This window comes from Podarcis tiliguerta (genome assembly GCF_965153285.1).
Source record: "Podarcis tiliguerta genome assembly, chromosome: 6".
Classification (NCBI taxonomy): Eukaryota; Metazoa; Chordata; class Lepidosauria; order Squamata; family Lacertidae; genus Podarcis; species Podarcis tiliguerta.
In genome coordinates, this window is record NC_139539.1 from 74309645 (window position 1) to 74330774 (window position 21130).

General features: G+C 46.1%; 1 protein-coding gene across 3 annotated transcripts in view; it reads right to left on the reverse strand.

The window, feature by feature from the left end:
• The window catches only part of FNBP1L (formin binding protein 1 like), a 75267-nt gene extending 60434 nt beyond the window's left edge, over positions 1–14833 (reverse strand). For all 3 annotated transcript variants that reach the window (XM_083444943.1, XM_083444942.1, XM_083444946.1), the window contains exon 1: positions 14412–14833. In XM_083444943.1, the coding sequence (XP_083301069.1) occupies positions 14412–14435 (24 nt within the window). In that variant the 5' untranslated portion in view covers positions 14436–14833. The remainder of the gene's footprint in view (positions 1–14411) is intronic.
• Between the last annotated feature and the right edge of the window lie 6297 nt (positions 14834–21130).

The window sequence follows — 21130 nt, forward strand, 5'->3', positions numbered from 1 at the left end:
GGGTTAACTATCAGTTTTTCCATTTTATCTAAATGTGTTAAGACTTTCCTGGTTCACAGTGGGAGCTCTCATCTGCCTCTCTTTGGCAGCCCATCTTAACATTGTTTTGGAAGATGTCTGCAAGTTTGACAGAGAAGGAAGTGGTACGTTAATCCACGCTGAGCAAATTTGTATCGATCATGTATTTTGAACAGTAGATCTATTTCTTAATGGGGAGCTAAGTCAGCATACATAACGCTTGAACCAGAAGTTCCGTTTAATATTTAATCAACTGCTGTGATATTAACTATGCTGCCACCAATTAAACCCAACAACAACAACTGTAGGATGAGTTGCTTACATTTAACGTATTTGTACAATTGATTAAAACAGGCTTAAGCTTGTTGAACACAGACGGTGTTCTAGTCAAAGATTTATTAATAGCACAACGTAAAACTCTGTAGACTCAAACAGACGAGCTACATACACACACACACAAATACAAATACATGTGTGCTTCCCATTTTCATACATTTGTCCCCAAGGCACAGAGAGGATTTCCCTGGCTCATAGAACAGACTAAAGGAGCCTACAAGCACAGAGGCTGTGTGTGCTCATGCAGCCAATATGTCCATTTTTGAATGTGGTCTTTAAGCGCACAGTGACAAATAAACTCAAACCCAGGAAATGCATGCCCTGAAATTACCGGTGCCGGCAGGACCATCTCAGGATAGGCTTTGCTTTGCCGGAGACACATTTACACCTCCATTAAAAGGACTCCCAAGACCAATATTCTCTTCCTCTTACATTGCCCTCTCCCACTGAGCAGCAGACAGCTGTATATTGTAGCTGTAGCTGCTGATCTCTTTGCCTTTTCTGCTCAGTAATGTGGGCGCAATCAGCATGCAGCACTGTGCTCAACTACTGGTGATAGAACTTCCCAGGATTGTGGACCTAGCTGTCAGTGTAAATTGCGGTTTCTGCAGCTATTGCAATGATGTAGACTCCGCTGCTGGCTGAACAGCCCTGTTACTACATTATGCCAGCATCAAAACAGGGTAGCAGCTGCCAAGAGTACAAAGACCGTAGAGTTAGTCTTATTACTTATGTAATAGTTAATGCTATAAATATGTTCGAGAGTGCTTTATATATCTATAATTTAGTTATCAATGGCCTCCTCTATTAGCAGTTGGCAATTTGCCTCACAATGGTGGAAACATGCAAATCCATTAGAGTTTGAATGGCGCATTCACGAAGCATTATTTGTTGCGCCCAAACCTCTGCCACATTCCCTCTCTCTTCAGCAAATATCAGATAAGCATAAGTGTTAAAGAGCAAATACTATGTACCAGAAAATAAACCAGTTTATTGAAACAGACAATATTTTCAATGGCTGATGTTTTACAATGTGTCTTTTACGAGAGTATCATACAAAGGAAGTGTTTGATTCATGGAACAATAATACCCAGTGTGATTTCACAGCATACAAAACAAGAGCAATGTTTGAGAACAGAGATCCAAGGGTCTGAAGAAGAAGAAGAGTTTGGATTTGATATCCCGCCTTTCACTCCCCTTCAGGAGTCTCAAAGCAGCTAACATTCTCCTTTCCCTTCCTCCCCCACAACAAACACTCTGTGAGGTGAGTGGGGCTGAGAGACTTCAGAGAAGTGTGACTGGCCCAAGGTCACCCAGCAGCTGCATGTGGAGGAGCGGGGAATCGAACCCAGTTCCCCAGATTACGAGACTACCGCTCTTAACCACTACACCACACTGGCTTTCATATGTCTTTCATATGTTGGACTCGAACTCCCATCAGTCCCAATCAGCATAGCCAACAGTCAGAGAGATGGATTTGCAATCCAATAGCATCTGGAGGACTGCAGATTCCACACCCGTTTCAGAGTTATGGAAAATCTATGCATTTGACAAAACGTCTTTCATTTACCAAACTTATTTTTATTGAGGTACCATTTTGGTGATTGGAAATGTGAGGAGCCCTGTGCCTAATACTGCTGTTTGACAGCCTTCATTTCATCAAGGATCACCCAGCTGCTGCTGAGCAACACTTATTATAGACGGAACTACAGCCAAGATCAGCCAAGATTCTGTACTTTGGGGAACCAATTGCACTGGGCAACAAAAGTCAGTACGGAGGGTGCGCATTTAATTATACCCTTCTGTTTCCCCCACCCCCCCACCCCTCCTTTTCAAGATTTTATAGAGCTGGAAAAAATGACAATTGCCCGAAAGGATGAGTACACAAACTTTCTGCCAAGGCACCAAACAGAGCTCACTAATAAACAGCATGTGACGCTGTAAAAATCTGGTGCCATTCAAATGTTTTGGACTATAATTCCCATTAGCCCCAGCCAGTGTGAACAGCATGGGCTATATATGCCTGCAGCTTACTGCAGAGCTCAGAAGGCGGAAACTTTGGTGACTGAAACTGGATAAAGGGTAGGTAAAGGTAAAGGGACCCCTGACCATTAGGTCCAGTCATGGCCGACTCTGGGGTTGCGGCGCTCATCTCGCTTTATTGGCCGAGGGAGCCAGCGTACAGCTTCCGAGTCATGTGGCCAACATGACTAAGCCGCTTCTGGCGAACCAGAGCAGCACATGGAAATGGCGTTTACCTTCCCGCCGGAGCGGTACCTATTTATCTACTTGCACTTTGACGTGCTTTCGAACTGCTAGGTTGGCAGGAGCAGGGACCGAGCAACGGGAGCTCACCCCATCGCGGGGATTCGAACGGCTGACCTTCTGATAGGCAAGCCCTAGGCTCTGTGGTTTAACCCACAGCGCCACCCGCGTCCCTATGCACTAAAAGACAGCATTCTGTACAAACATTAAGAGAACACTGCAAACTCAAGTAACCAGGGTATCTCCCATGTCTCACTCTCTCTGAAGTGTATGCCGTCTTCACTAAACTGCAGTGGCGGAACAATCCTTTCTCACTGGGATGGATAGCTCTGCTGAGATTGAGACTCAGAGAGTCATGGGTTCGAGCCCCACACTGGGCAAAAGATTCCTCTGTTGCAGGGGGTTGGACTTGATGATCCTTGTGGTCCCTTCCACCTCTATAATTCTATGATTCTAACAGCTAGTACCAATGTCTCCCACAGAGATGGTGCAAGGGTAAACATGCACGGTGCAGAAGAAGGGGAGGGGAGGGGAAGGGAAGGGAAGCTGATGGACACGGAACCTTATAAGCAGGTAATGTGCACACACTCTATTCCCAGCACTGCTACTGCTGGCCACATACTCACAACTGCAGAATCAAAGCCTGGAATAATAATAATAATAATAATAATAATAATAATAATTTATTTATATCCCGCCCTCCCCAGCCGGAGCTGGGCTCAGAGCGGCTAACAACAATAAAATAATACAGCATTCTAAAATCAATTCATTATAAAATCAGTTCAAATCAAATTAATGGCAACCATTGGGCTAGAGTTCTGTGAGGATTACCAAAGGAGGGGGTCAGGCTGTGCCTTGGCCAAAGGCCTGGTAGAACAGCTGTCTTGCAGGCCCTGCGGAAAGATGTCCGCAGGGCTCTAGTCTCTTGTGGCAGAGCCAGATCGGAGCCACAGCCGAAAAAGCCCTGGGTCTGGTTGAGGCCAGCCTAACCTCCATGTGGCCCGGGACCTCCAAGGTGTTTTTGTTTGAAGACCGTAAGGTCCTCCATGGGACATTCTAGGAGAGGCGGTCCCATAGGTACGAGGGTCCTAAGCCATAGAGGGCTTTAAAGGTTAAAACCAGCACCTTAAACCTGATCCTGTACTCCACCTGGAGCCAGTGCAGCTGGTATAGCACTGGGTGAATGCAATATCGCAGCGAAGACCCTGTAAGAAGTCTTGCCGTGGCATTCTGCACCCGTTGGAGTTTCTGGGTCTGTCTCAAGGGCAGCCCCACATAGAGTGAGTTACAATAATCCAGTCTGGAGGTGACTGTCGCATGGATCACAGTGGCTAGGTCAGGGCGAGAGAGGTAAGGAGCCAACTGATTAGCTTGAAGGAGATGAAAAAAATGCCGCCTTTGTTATAGCTGCAATCTGCGCCTCCATGGAAAGGGAGGTGTCGAATATTACACCCAAACTTCACGGACAGTGCTGGCACTAATTGCACCCCCGCAAGAGATGAGAGTTGCCCCCCCAATCCCATATCCTCCCGACCCAGCCAAAAGACCTCTGTCTTCAAAGGATTTAACTTCAACCGGCACCCACGTCTCTCCCATCCAGCCACAGCTTCCAAACATCTGATCAGTGTGTCTGGGGCCGAGTCAGGATGGCCATCCATCAACAGATAGAGTTCGGTGTCATCAGCATACTGATGGCAGCCCAACCCAAAACTCCGGACAAGCCGGGCGAGGGGGCGCATAAAGATGTTGAAAAGCATTGGGGAGAGAATCATACCCTGCGGCACTCCACACACCAAGGAGTGGCGCGACGACAGTCCCCGCCCCCAAGCACCACCCTCTGTCCCCAACCAGAGAGAAACGAGCGCAGCCATTGAAGGACTGTGCCCTGGATCCCCATGTCGGCGAGGTGGTGGTCCAGGAGTTCGTGATCGACCATGTCGAAGGCTGCTGACAGGTCTAAAAGAATCAGCAGCCCCGGCCCACCTCGATCCAGCTGCCTACGGAGATCATCTGTTAGGGCAACCAGAGCCATCTCGGTCCCATGACCAGAACGGAAGCCGGATTGGAATGGATCCAGGGCCGATGTTTCATCCAGAAACCCACCAAGCTGTTCAGCAACTGCTCTCTCAATCACCTTACCCAGGAATGGAAGATTCGAAACTGGGCGGTAATTGGATAGATCTAAAGGATCTAATGATGTTTTCTTTAAGAGCGGGCGCACAACTGGCTCCTTCATTTCCCCTGGGAATGTCCTGGTGCCAAGGGACAAATTGATGATATCCCCTAGGAGGGGCCACACCTCGTCTGGACACACTCTAATCAGCCACGACAGGCACGTGTCAAGAGGACAGGGGGTGGGCTTTCCAGCTCGGAGGAGTCTGTCCACATCGGCTGGGGATATCCGGTCAAAGTGGTCCAATACTGGCCCTGAGGACAGTCGAGGGGCCTCCAGTTCCGTTATTGTATCCAAATTGGCAAGGAACTGAACAGACATGGTGTTTCACTGCACACTAAAACAGGAGGGATAAAGTCTCTCCACAGCCACCAATGGCCCCATTCTCCCAGGGGAAAGTGGTTGGAGGCTGCTTACCTCAAAGTGGGTGAAGCTGAAGCTCGCATCCCATTCTCACACACAGAAACCTGGTTCGCCTTTAGTTGACACAAAGCTCAGAAATACTAAGCAGACCGTGGAGGAAGAGAACCGTGTCCTTGTCCCCAGTCAAGGGCTAGTGCTGCGCAGCATGGAAATGCAACAAGGTCCCTCTGTCTAACCCACTGTTTTCATCTCCAGTTAGCTGATCCATGCCAGGACAAAGTTCTAAAAGGGATCTGCATAACCTGCATAGCTCAGCTGGCTAGAGCATGGTGCTGATGACACCAAGGTTGCAGGTTCAACCCCAGTATGGGACAACTGCATATTCCCACATTGCAGGGGACAGAGGGGGACGGGACTAGATGATCCTCAGGGTCTTTTTCCAACATTACAATTCTATGATCCCATGGACCAGAACAGCCACCTGGGTGCTCAACCTCCATCAAGCTGCTTTATGCTCTAAGAAATACTCTGTTGCTGTTGCCAGTTTAATCATTTATTATTTTACTTGATGAACTAGCTTTAATCCCGTAAACCATTCTGCGATTTTAATGGTGCATAAATAAACTGAGTAGTAAGCCATTACAACCACCACCTAGGCTCCTCCTTAGACATGAAGCGATTGCTAATTTCCTTCCGGATGCAACTTCTTGCAATGCAATGAAAACCGCTCAGGTGAGTTGCCTGGCATTCAGAACTGGCTCTTCAGAGCATACAAAGAGCTTGGGTGATCATGGTGGGGGAAGAGTTTGAAAAGCTTCAGTGCACATCCAGAACACTTTGTGTGGCCCTTTGGATCCCAGCCAACACTCACAAATCCCGCTGTCAGAATGTATTATTTGTGTTTCCGCTATGCCATGGTTTCAAGCTTAATTTGATATTAGCCTCCCTCATTCTTTCACCTCCAGCTGTGATGGAATAATTGCACTTCAGTGGTCTCAAATATGCCTGATATTTTGACAGGTAGCTTCTTATCAGAAATCTTTTTAATTCTTAAGAAGCAGGGGGTTGTTAAGTGTAGACAATCTAACTTTAAAAAAAGAAGCAAAAAATGAAGCTACGTGGTTTTAGTAAAGTAAAAATGGGGACAGATGGTATTATTTTGAAAAATAATACCATGTCCACTTTGCAAATAGTTCTGGGAACTACTGAGCTAGATAAACTATAATTGAAGAGAAGAGTTTTTACTTCAGCAGATAAGTTAGAACAATTTGGTTGAAAACCACTGGAATATCCCTGTCAATCTGGAAGATTTAACTAACGGAGAAAAACAAAAACCCTCAGGATCAGTGATTCACGTTCCCTGGAAACACATGTCCATGGACTCAGACAACTGCTGGAAAAATATTGACTAACAGGGTGAAGTAAAACAAAATTCAGTTGGAACAGCAATTGGCCTAGTAAGTTGCTTCCCCCCCCCCATTACATTTTCATGCCTCAACAAACTTTGCCATTCTAGAGTAAGGTAGCATTACAGTTAGCCAACTCACCTGTGGGCAATAACAATTCCTTCCAGGCAAGTAACTCACCTAACCTGTCACTCAAGCTGCCTCTACGGTATGAGCAGGAAAACTGGTAACATTTCTGTGGGCTTTCTGTTATCTACCCACAGCACTGAAGCTAAGGGAGTCGGTTCCATTACGGAACTTGCAGAGGAAAAAGGCTCTTATCTAAGAATCAGCTCAAGTCTGAAAGCATCCACATGAAATAAATAAACAAGAAACACGGTTGAAAAGGTAAAGGCACTCACTCAGGAGCACACACACACACATACACACACACACACACAAACTTGCATCATAGTCCAGAGTCATAACGTTTTGCAATACGTGGCTGAGAAATCTATCTGCCACAACCACATTCCATTACAGCTTCCTACTCTTAAGCGCAAGAGAGCATTCCAAAAGAAATTAATAGATAGAGTTACAGTTGCTGCATTTTTCTTTTCCAAATACACTGTCACGGGGGGGCGGGGGGCGGGGAGGGGGGGCGACGACTAGTAAAATGTAAGTTAAGCTACAAGTCAAAGATGGATTCCTTAGGGTCTCTTCAGGACCCTTTCAGATGCCCCAACATGGAGGCAATTTACAAAGGATTTACAAAGGATGCTGTGTCACCTTAAGCATAGGTTAAGGTCCCTGTCTAGGTGCCTTTTTTGCAATGGCATTAATTATTATTTTTCATTTCATTCATACACCGCTTTATATTCTAAAGGAAAAAAATCTCAAAGCGGTTTGCAACACATTGGAACATCAAATAGAACAATACATAATAAAACCAATTCAGGCTTCAAGGAAAATATTTCAGATCCTTCTTTAAGTGGCATTTTGCTTTCACCCTATTTATTTACCTGCTTGATTTATACAGTGGTACCTCGGGTTAAGTACTTAATTCATTCTGAAGGTCCGTTCTTAACCTGAAACTGTTATTAACTTTGGCTAATGGGGCCTCCCGCTGCCGCCACAGCACGATTTCTGTTCTCATCCTGAAACAAAGTTCTTAACCTGAGGTACTATTTCTGGGTTAGCAGAGTCTGTAACCTGAAGCGTATGTAACCTGAAGCGTATGTAACCCGAGGTACCACTGTATAGCTGCCTCATAGCAGAATAACTCTAGGAAGGCAGTGCGGTGCAATGGTTAGTGTTGGACGAGGTCAGGGTTCAAATCCCCACTCAGTCGTGAAGCTTACAGGTTGACCCTGGTCCAGTCACAGCTTCTGAACCTACCTCACAGGGGTGTTGTAGGGATTAACTGGGGGGTGGGGTGGGGTTGAACCATGTACTCCTTGGAGAAAAAGGTAGGAATCTACATGCAGTAAATAAGCTGTTCAGCAGATCTGCTTAAGAAAGATGGAGGAACCAGCCAGATGAAGATGTCAGTCTCCAACCTCGCATCCAGAGATCTCCATCTCTCATCACAATTGGACCCGTGCCAGTTGCAAAACGCACCTGGCGCCTGGCTAATTTCTAACACTGCTTGAGAAATCAGTGGGGTTTACTTTTGAGCAGGCGTGCATTTTAATACACTGTAAATGTGTTAAGCCCCTGAGCTAATTCTCAATCATTTGTTTAATTACAAAGCACAGGATCCATGTAACAAGTCCGGTTACCAGGAGCCCTGTGCAAGAAATTTTGCCCCCTCTCCTCCCCACACTTGCCCCCCCTCATTGGTTGGGGGAGCCAGGAGAGGAGGTGGGATCATTGTGTCTAGCAAGCTGAAATGCTTGCACTGGTGGAAAGTTGAATTCCTCCCAAAATAAGGTAGTCAAATCGAGGTAATGAATATACATCATTTGTTGGTACATAAAAAGCAAAAATAAAAACATGGTCATGGGGGGGAGGGGAAGCAAGTGTGTACAACACACCAGAGATTAAGCCATTTCAGGGAGTGCCTATAATCTGTGGGGACACACATCTCAAAAGAAGCCTTGAAGCCATTTTCTTGAACTATAAAGCAAAAAAACCCAGATTTATAGCTTTCTAAAGGTCAGCTCATAAGTGTGTTATTATCAGTTTTGGAACTTGCCAGACTCCAATTCTGTAGCAAAAGATACAAAAATATCCAAGTATTATGAGCACACAGTGTAAATCCTTACACATGAAGCACTTGTTTTATAAGTAATGTTATGAGGCACAAAGTCTAGCCAGAAGAACAAATTCATAAAGTGCTTTTAAATCAAAAAACCCACACTAATCTACAACAGATATACAATAGCATATACTATTAGAAATACAGGTACAAATTGAAATTTGTCAGTTCTCATTGCAATCACACCCTAGACAGTTATTTAAAGACAAGCCAGGTTGAAAGCTTGTCTGCCACCACAATTCATGACATGTCTTCCTTTGCCATCAATGTTATCAAAATCTGCAATCCTTCAAATGTCTAATTCATCATTATTTGTGCAAACAGGAGCTGATCCTAATTCTCAGGTGCACAGTGGATTTTTTCTTGTTCATCTCCCACAGAGTGTTGGAGCCGCGGAAGAGCCCCACGTTGGGCAAAAGAGAGCCCCATGTTTCAGGGGGTTGGACCAGATGACACCCTGTGGTCCCTCCCAACTCCACAATTCTACGATTTTCATAGCAGGACTTGAGAAAAGCTATTACTTGTACATACTGGTTCTCTTCTTTACTCTGCTTTAGAGCTCCAATGCTGTCCCAGATACACATGCTGATCCCCATCATAAATTAATGAGACACACCTGCTAATGCAACTGTCTTCAGGGCTAAAGACTAAATATTACCATGATATACCGTATTTTTCGCCCTATAGGACGCACCGTCCCATAGGACGCACCTAGATTGGGGGGGGGGAAATAATGGGGGGGGATTTTGTCCCCCCCCCCGGCAGGGGGCTGGGGCGGGGGAAGCCCGAGCCCGCCGCCAGCCTCCAAACCAGGTTGGGAGACAACGGGATGGCGCGCTGCGCCTCCCCGCTGTCCCCCGAGCTTGCAGGGCTGGGGGTGGGGATCTCCTGAAGCCTGGAGAGCGAGAGGGGTCAGTGCGCACCGACCCCTCTCGCTCTCTAGGCTTCAGAGAAAGCCTGCATTCGCCCCTTAGGACGCACACACATTTCCCCTTCATTTTTGAAGGGGAAAAGGTGCGTCCTACAGGGCGAAAAATACGGTAAATTAGATCAAAGATGACATGTTTTGCCAGAAACCTCAATCTTTGGCCAGCACACAAGGGTTCAGTGGTTAATATGGGTGGAAAGTTTTTACTATAACTCCATTGTGCTGGAACGTGGAAGAAGCAGGCTAGTAACCCAGGTGGTTCAAAAACTGTCACATGAGGCACAAGTATTTCCAGCTATGGTTGCTTCCAGCTAAGGCCAGTACTCCATATTCTAGTACGCTCGGGTTGCAAACGTGATCCATGCAGGAAGCACATTCGCAACCCGCAGCGTTCGCAACTTCCTGCGGCCAATCGGAAGCCATGCCTTGGTTTCCGAACGTTTGGAAGTCGAACGGACTTCCAGAATGGATTCCGTTCGACTTCCAAGGTACCACTGTACACAAAAGCAGCAGTGGCACTGGCAGCAGGAGAAATCTGCATTCGGCAGGTGATATGACAGATGGTAAACTCACCTAGCAGATTCGATACTGCTTTCTATTATAAAGGCTTCATTTACCCTGGCCTCTGGTACTTGAGGTATATATTTTCAGGACCCACCCTATTTTTTGTGATTGCTTAAGTTTTAAAACTGTTTCTAATGATGCGTTTTAAATTGTTGTGACCTAGCCTGGGACCATAACAGGTGAAGAATAGGTGATAAATAAAAATAATACAAGTGTAAATAAACGCCCATTTCTACTGGCTGTGCAGAAGAATGCTTTGTTGCATTTGCATAAATATTTTTTATCTGGTTCCAATTAATACTGCTAATAGTAGTGCTACTTATGATCGTCTTTCAAAGCAACTACAGTGGTACCTCGGGTTAAGTACTTCATTCATTCCAGAGGTCTGTACTTAACCTGAAACTGTTCTTAACCTGAAGCACCACTTTAGCCAATGGGGCCTCCTGCTGCTGCCGCGCTGCTGGAGCACAATTTCTGTTCTCATCCTGAAGCAAAGTTCTTAACCTGAAGCAATATTTCTGGGTTAACAGAGTCTGTAACCTGAAGTGTATGTAACCTGAAGTGTATGTAACCCGAGGTACCACTGTACTCTATTCCGAACTTAAAAATGGAAAGCGTAATGCTGGTGGTCAGCAAAAGAGGTTTAAAGACTGTCTCAAGGCAAATCTTTAAAAAATGTAGTATAAACACTGGCAACTGGGAAACACTGGCCTGCGAGCGCTCCAGTTGGAGAACAGCCTTTATCAAAGGTGTCATGGGCTTTGAAGACACTCGAACTCAGGACACAAGGGAGAAACGTACTAAGAGGAAGGCACACTTGGCAAACCCTCACCGTGATCAACTCCTGCCCGGAAATCAATGTCCCCACTGTGGAAGAACGTGCGGATCCAGAACTGGCCTCCACAGTCACTCACAGACTCATTGTTAAATCCGTGTTTATGGAAGACAATCTTACACGGCTACGAATGATTGCCAAAGAAGAAGCAGCTGCTGCTACTTGCACTACTACCCAATAGCAATATATATTGACAGAGAAATGGCACACTTTTCCCTTCAGAAACTGTTACGACCCAGGAGGCATAGAACAAGACAGGACAGGGTTTTAGAAAGGAACATATCAGCGGATCATCTACACAGGTCAAAAGGGTCTGACAACCTGAAACAAATGGCACCAAGTCAACAGGAGGAACGGTAAGCATGGTTTTTTTTGGCAATTTAAAAGACATAGGCTTAGGTTTATTTCATACAGAAAGAAAGAGAAGGAATAAATGTAGGCCCAACTTTAAGACTAAACCAAGTGTTTTAGAATGCACTGAAAGTTCAGGTTTTTTATTTGTGTCTTCAAAGGGTTTTCCAGGTCAGCTTTAAATCCAGAAAAACAAGAAAATGAGAAAACAATAAGAAAACCTGAAAAATCTGGTAAATGGCCTATTAAAGAACAAAAGTGTACATGTTTTGCACTGTTTCTTCTGAATAAAGCCTGCCACTATGTACTATACTGCAGTCAGGTACACACAAAGACACACATACGCATATTATGGCAGAATCCAATCAATCAGACTAATCAACCAGAAGCAACTCCTATTGAGTTCATTGCAGATTTGCTTGCCATATTCTAAATGCTTAAAGGTAAAGGGACCCCTGACCATTAGGTCCAGTCGTGACCGACTCTGGGGTTGCGGCGCTCATCTTGCTTTATTGGCAGAGAGAGCCGGCATACAGCTTCCGGGTCATGTGGCCAGCATGACTAAGCCGCTTCTGGCGAAGCAGCGCACAAAAACGGCGTTTACCTTCCTGCCAGAGCGGTACCTATTTATCTACTTGCACTTTGGCATGCTTTCAAACTGCTAGGTTGGCAGGAGCAGGGACCAAGCAACGGGAGCTCACCCTATTGCGGGGATTCGAACCGCCGACCTTCTGATTGGCAAGTCCTAGGCTCTGTGGTTTAACCCACAGCGCCACACACGTCCCTCTAAATGCTTAGCCTGATTCCTTTACCTATCCCTCAAAAAGAGGGGTTATGAACAGACACATTTAAAGCTTTATTGATGCTGCTCGCATACACATAAAATATGTATTTTATTTTCAAACCAACAGGTTCGAAAACACTATAACCTGACATGACACCAACAGGCTATAAAATGTTAAGAAGCTTACTCTTCGGAAACATGAATTCCTTCTGTAGCTAATGTAGTTTCGTGAACAAATCCATGTACAGTCATCTCTTGGATCCCAAACGCCTTGCGACTCGAATGTTTTCGCTCCCGAACGCCGCAAACCCGGAAGTGAGTGTTCTGGTTTGTGAACGTTCTTTGGAACCCAAACATCTGACGTGGCTTCCGATTGGCTGCAGGAGTTTCCTGGAGCCAATCGGAAGCCGCACTTTGGTTTCTGAACATTTTGGAAGTCAAATGGACTTCTGGAACGGATTCTGTTCAACTTCCAAGGTACAACTATACAGTATTTCTGTGTTCTTATTTTGCTAATGGTGTGTATAAACACTTGATATAATACTAAATTTTGTAAAAATGCTTATTGGAATATAATGCAGATGGTGACGGGAAAATCTCTGTAGTCTACTGAAGCCAACATCAAAGTACCCCTTAAGCTAGAGCCAAGCATAACCACTGAATGACAGGGCTTGCTGATAGCCCATACACACAACAAAAACCTATTTTTAATAGTCCTACGTCATTTTTATTAGTCAAAGACTGTCATGCACCAGCCACTATATGGTTCAGAATTGGGCTTCAAAGTTATTTCCCCAACCTCAAATGTTCACCATGAGCCTCCCTCCATTTATTGAACCAACAGAGGGAGTGCTCATCTGTACAACGGACCAGTGGCAGCTGGTGCCTTAGGCACTATGTCATGTTGTTGGCTCCATCGAGCTATTTTTACCTTGGCTTTCCTACCCTTGTCACAAACAGCAAGCTCTAAGTAACGAGATCTTCAAGAAAGGAAACTGCGTGCTCCTGAACAGCAAAACGAACCGCTTGCCTGCTTCTCGACCCACCCAAGGATTTGTCAGAAAGCACTGTAGTACTATGCACAAAATTTTCTGCACCAAGGAGCAGCGTCTTAGAATGTTAATATATGGGTTTCCCAGTGACTCAGACCTGCCTGCCTGACCTGCATCAACAATAAGACTGCAATTCCTCTGACTTTAGCCCTAGAGTTCGAATGAACGCAAATAAAGACTAGATCTGCAACTTGTCTTCCAAACGGAGCTTGCAGCGCCCTCAGCAAAAGCCCCTCGCCTCGTCTTTTTTCGACTCCCCTCCCCCCCAGCACATCGCTTTCTCGTCCTAACCCTTCCCTAGTGGCCCAGTATTGTCTGAAACTCTTCAAGCAGGATCCAAGGCGCAGCTGACTCACACCAAAGGGAAGCAATCAAACCTGAAAGTCATTTTCACCTTTATTTTCTTAAGCGGTGGGGGGGGGGGAGAGAAGGGAGGGGAGGGGTTCGCTACATACACAAACTGCGCGCAGAGCCACCGGCTTATCTCACCAAGCCGTGCATTCAATGTGCCACTGCTGGCTTGTGTCCGAACACCTTTCCTTTGTTTAAGAAAGAAGACAGAGAAAGGGAGGGGGGGGGGGGGAGACCCTGCATGGCAAGTAAACCAGAGCAACCCACGCACCGCCCATAGAGGAGGAGGAGGAGGGGGGCGCCGATGCGGGGGTCTCACCCGCCTTTCACCGCTCCCAGGGTCCTGAAATGAGCGGCACCCCGCTTTACACGCCAGCAGGGGAGATTGGGGTGGAAGAGGAATAAGGGGGTCGCCTCCACCAAGAAAATCACAAATGAGGATTTCTGTGGTGTGTGTCCCCCTTGCCCAGCCCTCTGCTCGCCTATCCGGGGGAAATTCCCCGACCCCCCCCCCAAAAAAACCCCACTCGCCTCCCCTCAGACACATTACCCCCCTCGGGCGCTTCCCCACACCACTTGCTCCAACAAAGGCGCCCCGACCACCCGCGCGCATCCCCGGGCACGGCGCCTCCCCAAAGGAGCGGTCCCCCCCCCCCCAACGAAGCCGTCCTCCCTCTTTTTTCTTCCCTCCGAGCGTGGACCCGACCCCCCCCCCACCAGACACAATGAAAGGGCGGACTACTCACCCACAGCTCCGTGCCCCAGCTCATGGCGACTCCGCAGGCGGCGCAAAGCTCCGCCGCCGCTGGCGCTCCTTTGTGGCGCTTTTCGTCAGGGCGCTGCTGCGGCTTCGGCTGCTGCTGCTGCTGCCGCCGGAGAAGGCGCGACCCCCGCCGCCCCTCGTTTGTTGCCCCCGCGTCGCCCCCTCGAAAGAAGCACCGGGAGGGAAGGGGGTGGCAGTCTCGCTTCGGGCGCCTGGGAGACGGGCGGAGAGGTGGCGGCGGTAGCGGCAGCCGAAGGTTCAATCTCCAGCTCCGCCTTGCTTGGGGATGGGAATTGGGAGAGGAGGAGGAAGGAGGAGGAGGAAGGCGGGCAGCCGCGATGGAGGCTGGGAGAGGGGCGGGCTCGGCCACCGCCACCGCCGCTCCTCAGGGAGGCCCTGGGACAAGACGCGAGCCGAGGCTGCGGCTCCGTCGGGGGTGGCGAGGGCGGCACGCTTCCTGTTCCCGCCCGAGGGACGCGCCCTCCGCGCGCAAAGCAGCGCCGGGAGGAGGCGCGGCAGTCGGAGGTAAGAGGAGGCGGCTGCTGGGTCGCTTCAGGTGGCAGGTGAGCGCAGGCGAGGCGCGGATTGCGCTCCTCCTGCGAGCAAACCGCTCTTTGCGCCTAGGAACTTCGCGCGCCAAGCAGCGCAGGTGGCAGGCTCTTCTGCAGCGAGGCCGACTGCTTGCACCCCTCCAAAATAATAAAAAAGATCAGCTTCGATTTTCAAAAGGAACGTCTTTGTATGAATTCCTTTAAAAGTGATAAAAGTATTCGAAATATAAAATGGACTATTGTCAGAAATTTGTAAGAGGCAACAAAAAATAATCCGTATAATGCACACTCTCCAACATTGCTCCGTTGAAAATAGGGAGGTTCTATCCCGTAATAATAATATTTATACCCCGCCCATCCGACTGGGTTGCCCCAACCACTCTGGGCGGCTTCCAACATACTAATAAAACATTTAACATTAAGAAAATTTCATTATAAAGGGCTGCCTCCAGATGTCTTCTAAAGGTTGTATAGTTACTTATCTCCTTGGCTCAGGAGTTGCATAACACTATACCGGCCAACATTTCTCCAATGAAAATAGGGGTGTCCTACCATACCCTCCAACATTTATCCAATAAAAATAGGGACGTCCTAAGGAAAAGCAGGACATTCCAGGATCAAATTAGAAACTGGGACGGCTTCTGTAAATCCAGGACTGTCCCTGGAAAATAGGGCCACTTGGAGGATCTGCATAACTGTGCCCCTCAAAAGTTAGTACTGAGCCCTTCTGAGGTCTGTGCCCAAGGCTGATGCCTAGTTAGCCTTAATGATGGTACTGGCTGTGACATCCAGGTTATAGCACACAGACTGTTCCCTGCCCTGCTGCTTCCCTAGTTAGGTGCTTTGGGGTTCTTGTTTTTAATTAGAGGGGGCATTCCAAACGTTGAGTGGTAAAATCCACGCTACGACCACCTTAAACTCGGCCGCCTCGTTTTATCTGAGCACAGTCAGGGACTGCGATAATGCCTCAAGGTGAAGGCAGGCAGCCTTTTTCAACCAAGCCCTTGGCCAAATTTCAGAACAGGAAGTACAGGTTCTAGCCATTTTTGAAGGGTAATGCATCCGTTGGTCTTTTTTTAAAGACAGAAGCTAGTAATCTTCCATTTCAGAAAGAAAGGTCACTCTACACATGCTTAGAAACACTCGGTCTGGAATAGGTTCCAGTAAAAGTTGCGAAGCTCAAGGAGGAAGGAGATGGCCAGGAATTTTTTGTAGCTGCTGGAGCAAAGTGAAGAAACAAAAATGTTGGCTGCTAATTGTTGTTTTGAGTGTGGAAGTCACACTACCTTAAGTGAAATCTAAAATTCAGTGCACTGAGTGCATTGCTTAAGATAAGCAGGGTCCCTGTTCAAAGTGGCTTCTCATCTAATAGCCTTAATAACAGGGATGAAGTCCCACTTTGAAAAAAGCTCCATCATTGTATACCTTATAAAAGTAAAAGTAAAGGGGACCCCTGACTTTTAGGTCCAGCCGTGGACGACTCTGGGGTTGCGGCGCTCATCTCGCTTTACTGGCCAAGGGAGCCGGCGTACAGCTTCAGGGTCATGTGGCCAGAATGACTAAGCTGCATCTGGCAAACCAGAGCAGCGCACAGAGCAACACCATTTACCTTCCTACCTGTTTATCTACTTGCACTTTGACGTGCTTTCGAACTGCTAGGTTGGCAGGAGCAGGGACTGAGCAACAGCAGCTCACCCCGTTGCTGGGATTCGAACCGCCGACCTTCTGATCAGCAAGCCCTAGGCTCTGTGGTTTAGACCACAGCGCCACCCACGTCCCACCCATACCTTATAAACCACCACCCAAATTACTATAGTTTGCTTTTGATTGCAGTGAAACATTGTTATTCCAGGAATAACTGTTTGAGAGAAAGTAGACCCTCCTGCCTTCCCCTGTTTAACATTTGTACTTGTGAATGAGGATTGTAGGAGTGCACACTTTTTGGTTTGCACTCATTATACTTCCAGGTCTGGCCAGTTCTTCTGTTCAAGGAATGAACAGAATAGGAAGTGGTTTCTTTATGCTACTCCCTACACATCTGCACCATTTTAGTAATGTCGAATGCAGCCCATCTTCCTTTTGTCCAGTGGGGGGAACATGAGTAGGACCACTGATTGAATGCATGGAATGACTTGGTGGCTCATGAGAACAGCATAACTGTTCGTGTGAATGTAACCTCATTCTGTAAACCTCAAAACATTCAGTTCCACAGAAGTCAGATTCAAGGTGCTCCAGGGCGAGATACTGTATAGTAATGAGTGAATAAAAGGCCTCTCCAGATGTGATGCGTTCTTGATACAATAATAGCACATTAGTGGTGGGTTTATTCTGCTTTATTAGTTGTTCTGTGATGCTTCCCCAATTTTATGTTTTCACTGTCTGAAAAGACTGTTGTGCAATGAAAGCGGGACAACACACCCACAGCACATTTGTAGTATGAAAAATTACAGGATTTCAGCATTAAAAGTTACAGGATATCAACTGATTGGAAGTGAAGCAGTTTGATAACTTGAAAACTTTGCATTTGCACAACCATCCTGTGCAATGGTTAGTCTAAGAAATAGCAACTGATGCTAGGTCTCTAATGAACTTCATGGTTGCATGGGGATTTGAATCTTTTGTCTGCACACGCCCAGTTTTAAAGATTGGTCTTGAGGGTGGTATTGGTCATTCATTTTTATGGCCTGTGTTCTCAATTTTATTTCTGGTTTAGGCAACTTATCTGAAATAATTTATTGTGGATTTATAAGGATTTTTATACCCTTCATGGACACTCTTAAATCTTGTCACAAACCCTTATCCCCAAATGCTCAGTTTATCTACATGTGGTACACGCTAGGGGAACTGTAACATCTAATACAAAAGTAAGTAAAAACAAATCAAAACTGGCATTGTATGAGCTACACAGGCACAGTTAGCACCCCTATGGTTTTTTTGCTTTTAACCACAGGAAACACAAAGCGTGAAGATCAGAAATAATGCTTTTAACTGTTAGTGGGAATTCTTTGCATTACACTTCTTCGGGGGAGGGGGGCGTGTTATCAAAATACTAAGTAGTATGGATTGTCTCATACAGGTGAGTTGATGGGCACTTCCATTTTCTTAAAACAAAAAAGGAACAGTGTAGTAGTGAGATTCTTTAATGAGCAAATTAGAAAATACCGTAATTAGGAGCCATGTGAACAGACTGGTAATTAAGTAGAACGTGCTTAGGTGCTGTATCTTAAAACAGCCATATTAAAACAGCCCATTAGGAATGACCATGCCTTGAATTAACCTCGTTTGTTACGATACTGCCCTGGCATTGACTTAAATGTAGAGGAATGTATCCTGGGCCTATTGTGACCTTCTGAAGAGAAGTGGGACACTTGTAGCTCCAGAAATCTGAGATACCAGAGGGCAATATGAACACTGGAAAGGGTTGGCAAACCATAGGACAAATCATTCATATATATATATATATATATATATATATATATATATATATATATATAACGAAACTTTGGGTTGTGCCCAATGTTGGTCCTACTTAGAGTAGACCCATTGAAAATAGCAGACATGACTACCTTAGGTCCATTAAATTCTAAACTGCAGAGGTAGCACCAGAAATATATATTGGAGGGGGTGGGGCTGCGGAAAAGGTAAAGCGCATTTATGGGGAAGCAAGTTTTGTTTCCCTTGTTGGATTTCTGAAAGAAAAATAGCGAGATTTGTCTGAAGAAAGTTCTGTTGGCTTTTGTGCAGTTGACTTTCAAGCAGCAGCGTAGAGGTAAATCCTGGAACACCGACTCTTCTTGAGAACCCCTGTAGCTATTCAAAAGGGAAGGGAAGGGAAGGGAAGGTGTAGCCAATGTAGACTGCAGTTGGCAAGGGGAAAGCAAAAGCAACTTGTCTGCCCAGCACCACCTCTGGCAAACTGGTAGAAAATAAAGTGGTGCCTTGCAAGACGAAATTAATTCGTTCTGCGACTTTTTTCGTTCTGCGAGTTTTTTCGTCTTGCGAAGCACGGTTTCCCATAGGAAATGCATTGACGGTTTCCCATAGGAATGCATTGACAGTTTTAAGAAAAAGGCACAAGACGTTTTCGTCTTGCAAAGCAAGCCCATAGGGAAATTCGTCTTGCGAAGCAACTCAAAAAACAAAAAACTCTTTCGTCTTGCGAGTTTTTCGTCTTGCGAGGCATTCGTCTTGCAAGGTACCACTGTCTATTGAAAGGGAAATCCTCTCAAACGACATTTTTACAAGAAAAACATCTTCAGCCTTATCAGTGACATCTTTTCATTGCTAGACGTCCATAAGTGAAAACATAGTTCTCAGATAATTTTCTCCAAACTGTTGCTAGTCTGAGGAAAGATGCCACCTCGCTTACTTTGTGCAGTTAAACGAGGGGTAGATTGCAACATAGGAAAACAAATGATAGGTAGGTTGAGTCATAACAGAAACTTATGAACTACTCAAGCATGAGTAGATAATTAGATGATGATGAGTCAATAGCTAAAATTAAGTTGTGTGATTTGCTCCAGTGGGGCATATCTGGGTCATTTGGCTTAATGGTTCAAGTAAATATGCCCATCCCCCATCCTGAACTCTTATGACTGGCTGTCCTCTCTTCAAGGCAACTCACATATTTCCAACAAGCTCAATGTGTGCCACAATTTGGCCTAGTTGTAGCTGTGCCGCAAAATTCAAACCAATCCATCACCCAACCACTTTCCAAGTCCCTTGTTTTGCCTTGCTGGATATCTTAGGACAGGGGTCAGCAAACTTTTTCAGCAGGGCTGGTCCACTGTCCCTCAGACCTTGTGGGGGCCCGGACTATATTTTGGAGGGGGGGGGGATGAATGAATTCTTATGCCCTACAAATAACCCAGAGATGCATTTTAAATAAAAGGACACATTCTACTCAGAATTCATTCTACACATATTCCTGGACCGTCCACGGGCCAGATTTAGAAGGCGATTGGGCCGGATCAGGCCCCCGGGCTTGAGTTTGCCTACCCGTCTCTTAGGAGAAGAAAAGGCTAAGAAGCAAACCCTACACAAATCCAGAGTGGAGTCCCCAAGACAGCTGGATGGCGCCCTGTTCACCTCCTTCTAGCAAATGCTGCAACCCAGGACCCTCTGATATCCTTTGAATGACATTAGCGAGGCCAAGATGTGGGTATTGTTTTCTGGGCAGCCCAGGACCTCATACACACTGCCCAGGCTTGTGCCTAGGAGAGATCACGATGTGCTGCTAACACAGCAGTTTGACTTCACTCCCGGAAGAGCACTCCATTGTATCTTGAGGCAAACGGATGCCAACAAATGTTCTTATAGGCTTTCTTCTTGAAACCAAACCCACTTCTTCTGTGGTCATTGGTTCATTCCCTTAATCCACATTCTGAAGAGCTACTATATTTGCTTATTTCCATTCATCCTTACCAGTGTCATTACTTTTCTTCCTTTCCCCCCTCCCAATCATCTATTAGATGTTAAGCTCCTTGGGGGACAGGAACCAGGGGCATTGTTGGGGGTTGCCCAATGGGGCCCAAGCCCAAAGTCTTTTGTTCTGGACCCCAGATCTTAAGTCTTTTCCTCCCCCTTTTCAGCCACTGCTTACAAGGTGGCTGGGCACACTACAAAGCACCATGCCAAAGAGATGCCAGCCACCTGAATCTTCCCAGAGGCAAAACTTTGTCCCGTGCCATCCCAGATCTTTTAAATACCTAGCAGCACCCCGGTAGAAACCCATGTAACTGTACGGTGCCACTATATAGGCTTGTACGGATAAACCATAATCATAAAACAAAGCAAGACAAATCATGTTTTTAAAGAGAATAAATAAAAGATGCAGCGAGAGAGAGAGAGAGAGAAGTGAATGGTAAAAAAGAATCATGAGTCTTGTGTGTAATTTACCACCCTTTAAAAAAGAAAGTTGCATTTTTGTACAGCATCTCCATGGAGGACTGGATCAAATCTCATAAAGTAAGGAATGTGAAAACAAGGACGTTGTTAACTTGGGAGGAAGACCTCTAAGAAAAACAACACATTGTGCAGACTAATTAAAGGAAATATGCATGGGGAAGCTAATCCCTTGGAAACATGCCACAGATACAAGCACACCTACACTGGAAGAATATTTTGTTAAAATAAGAAAAGATCAGAAAAA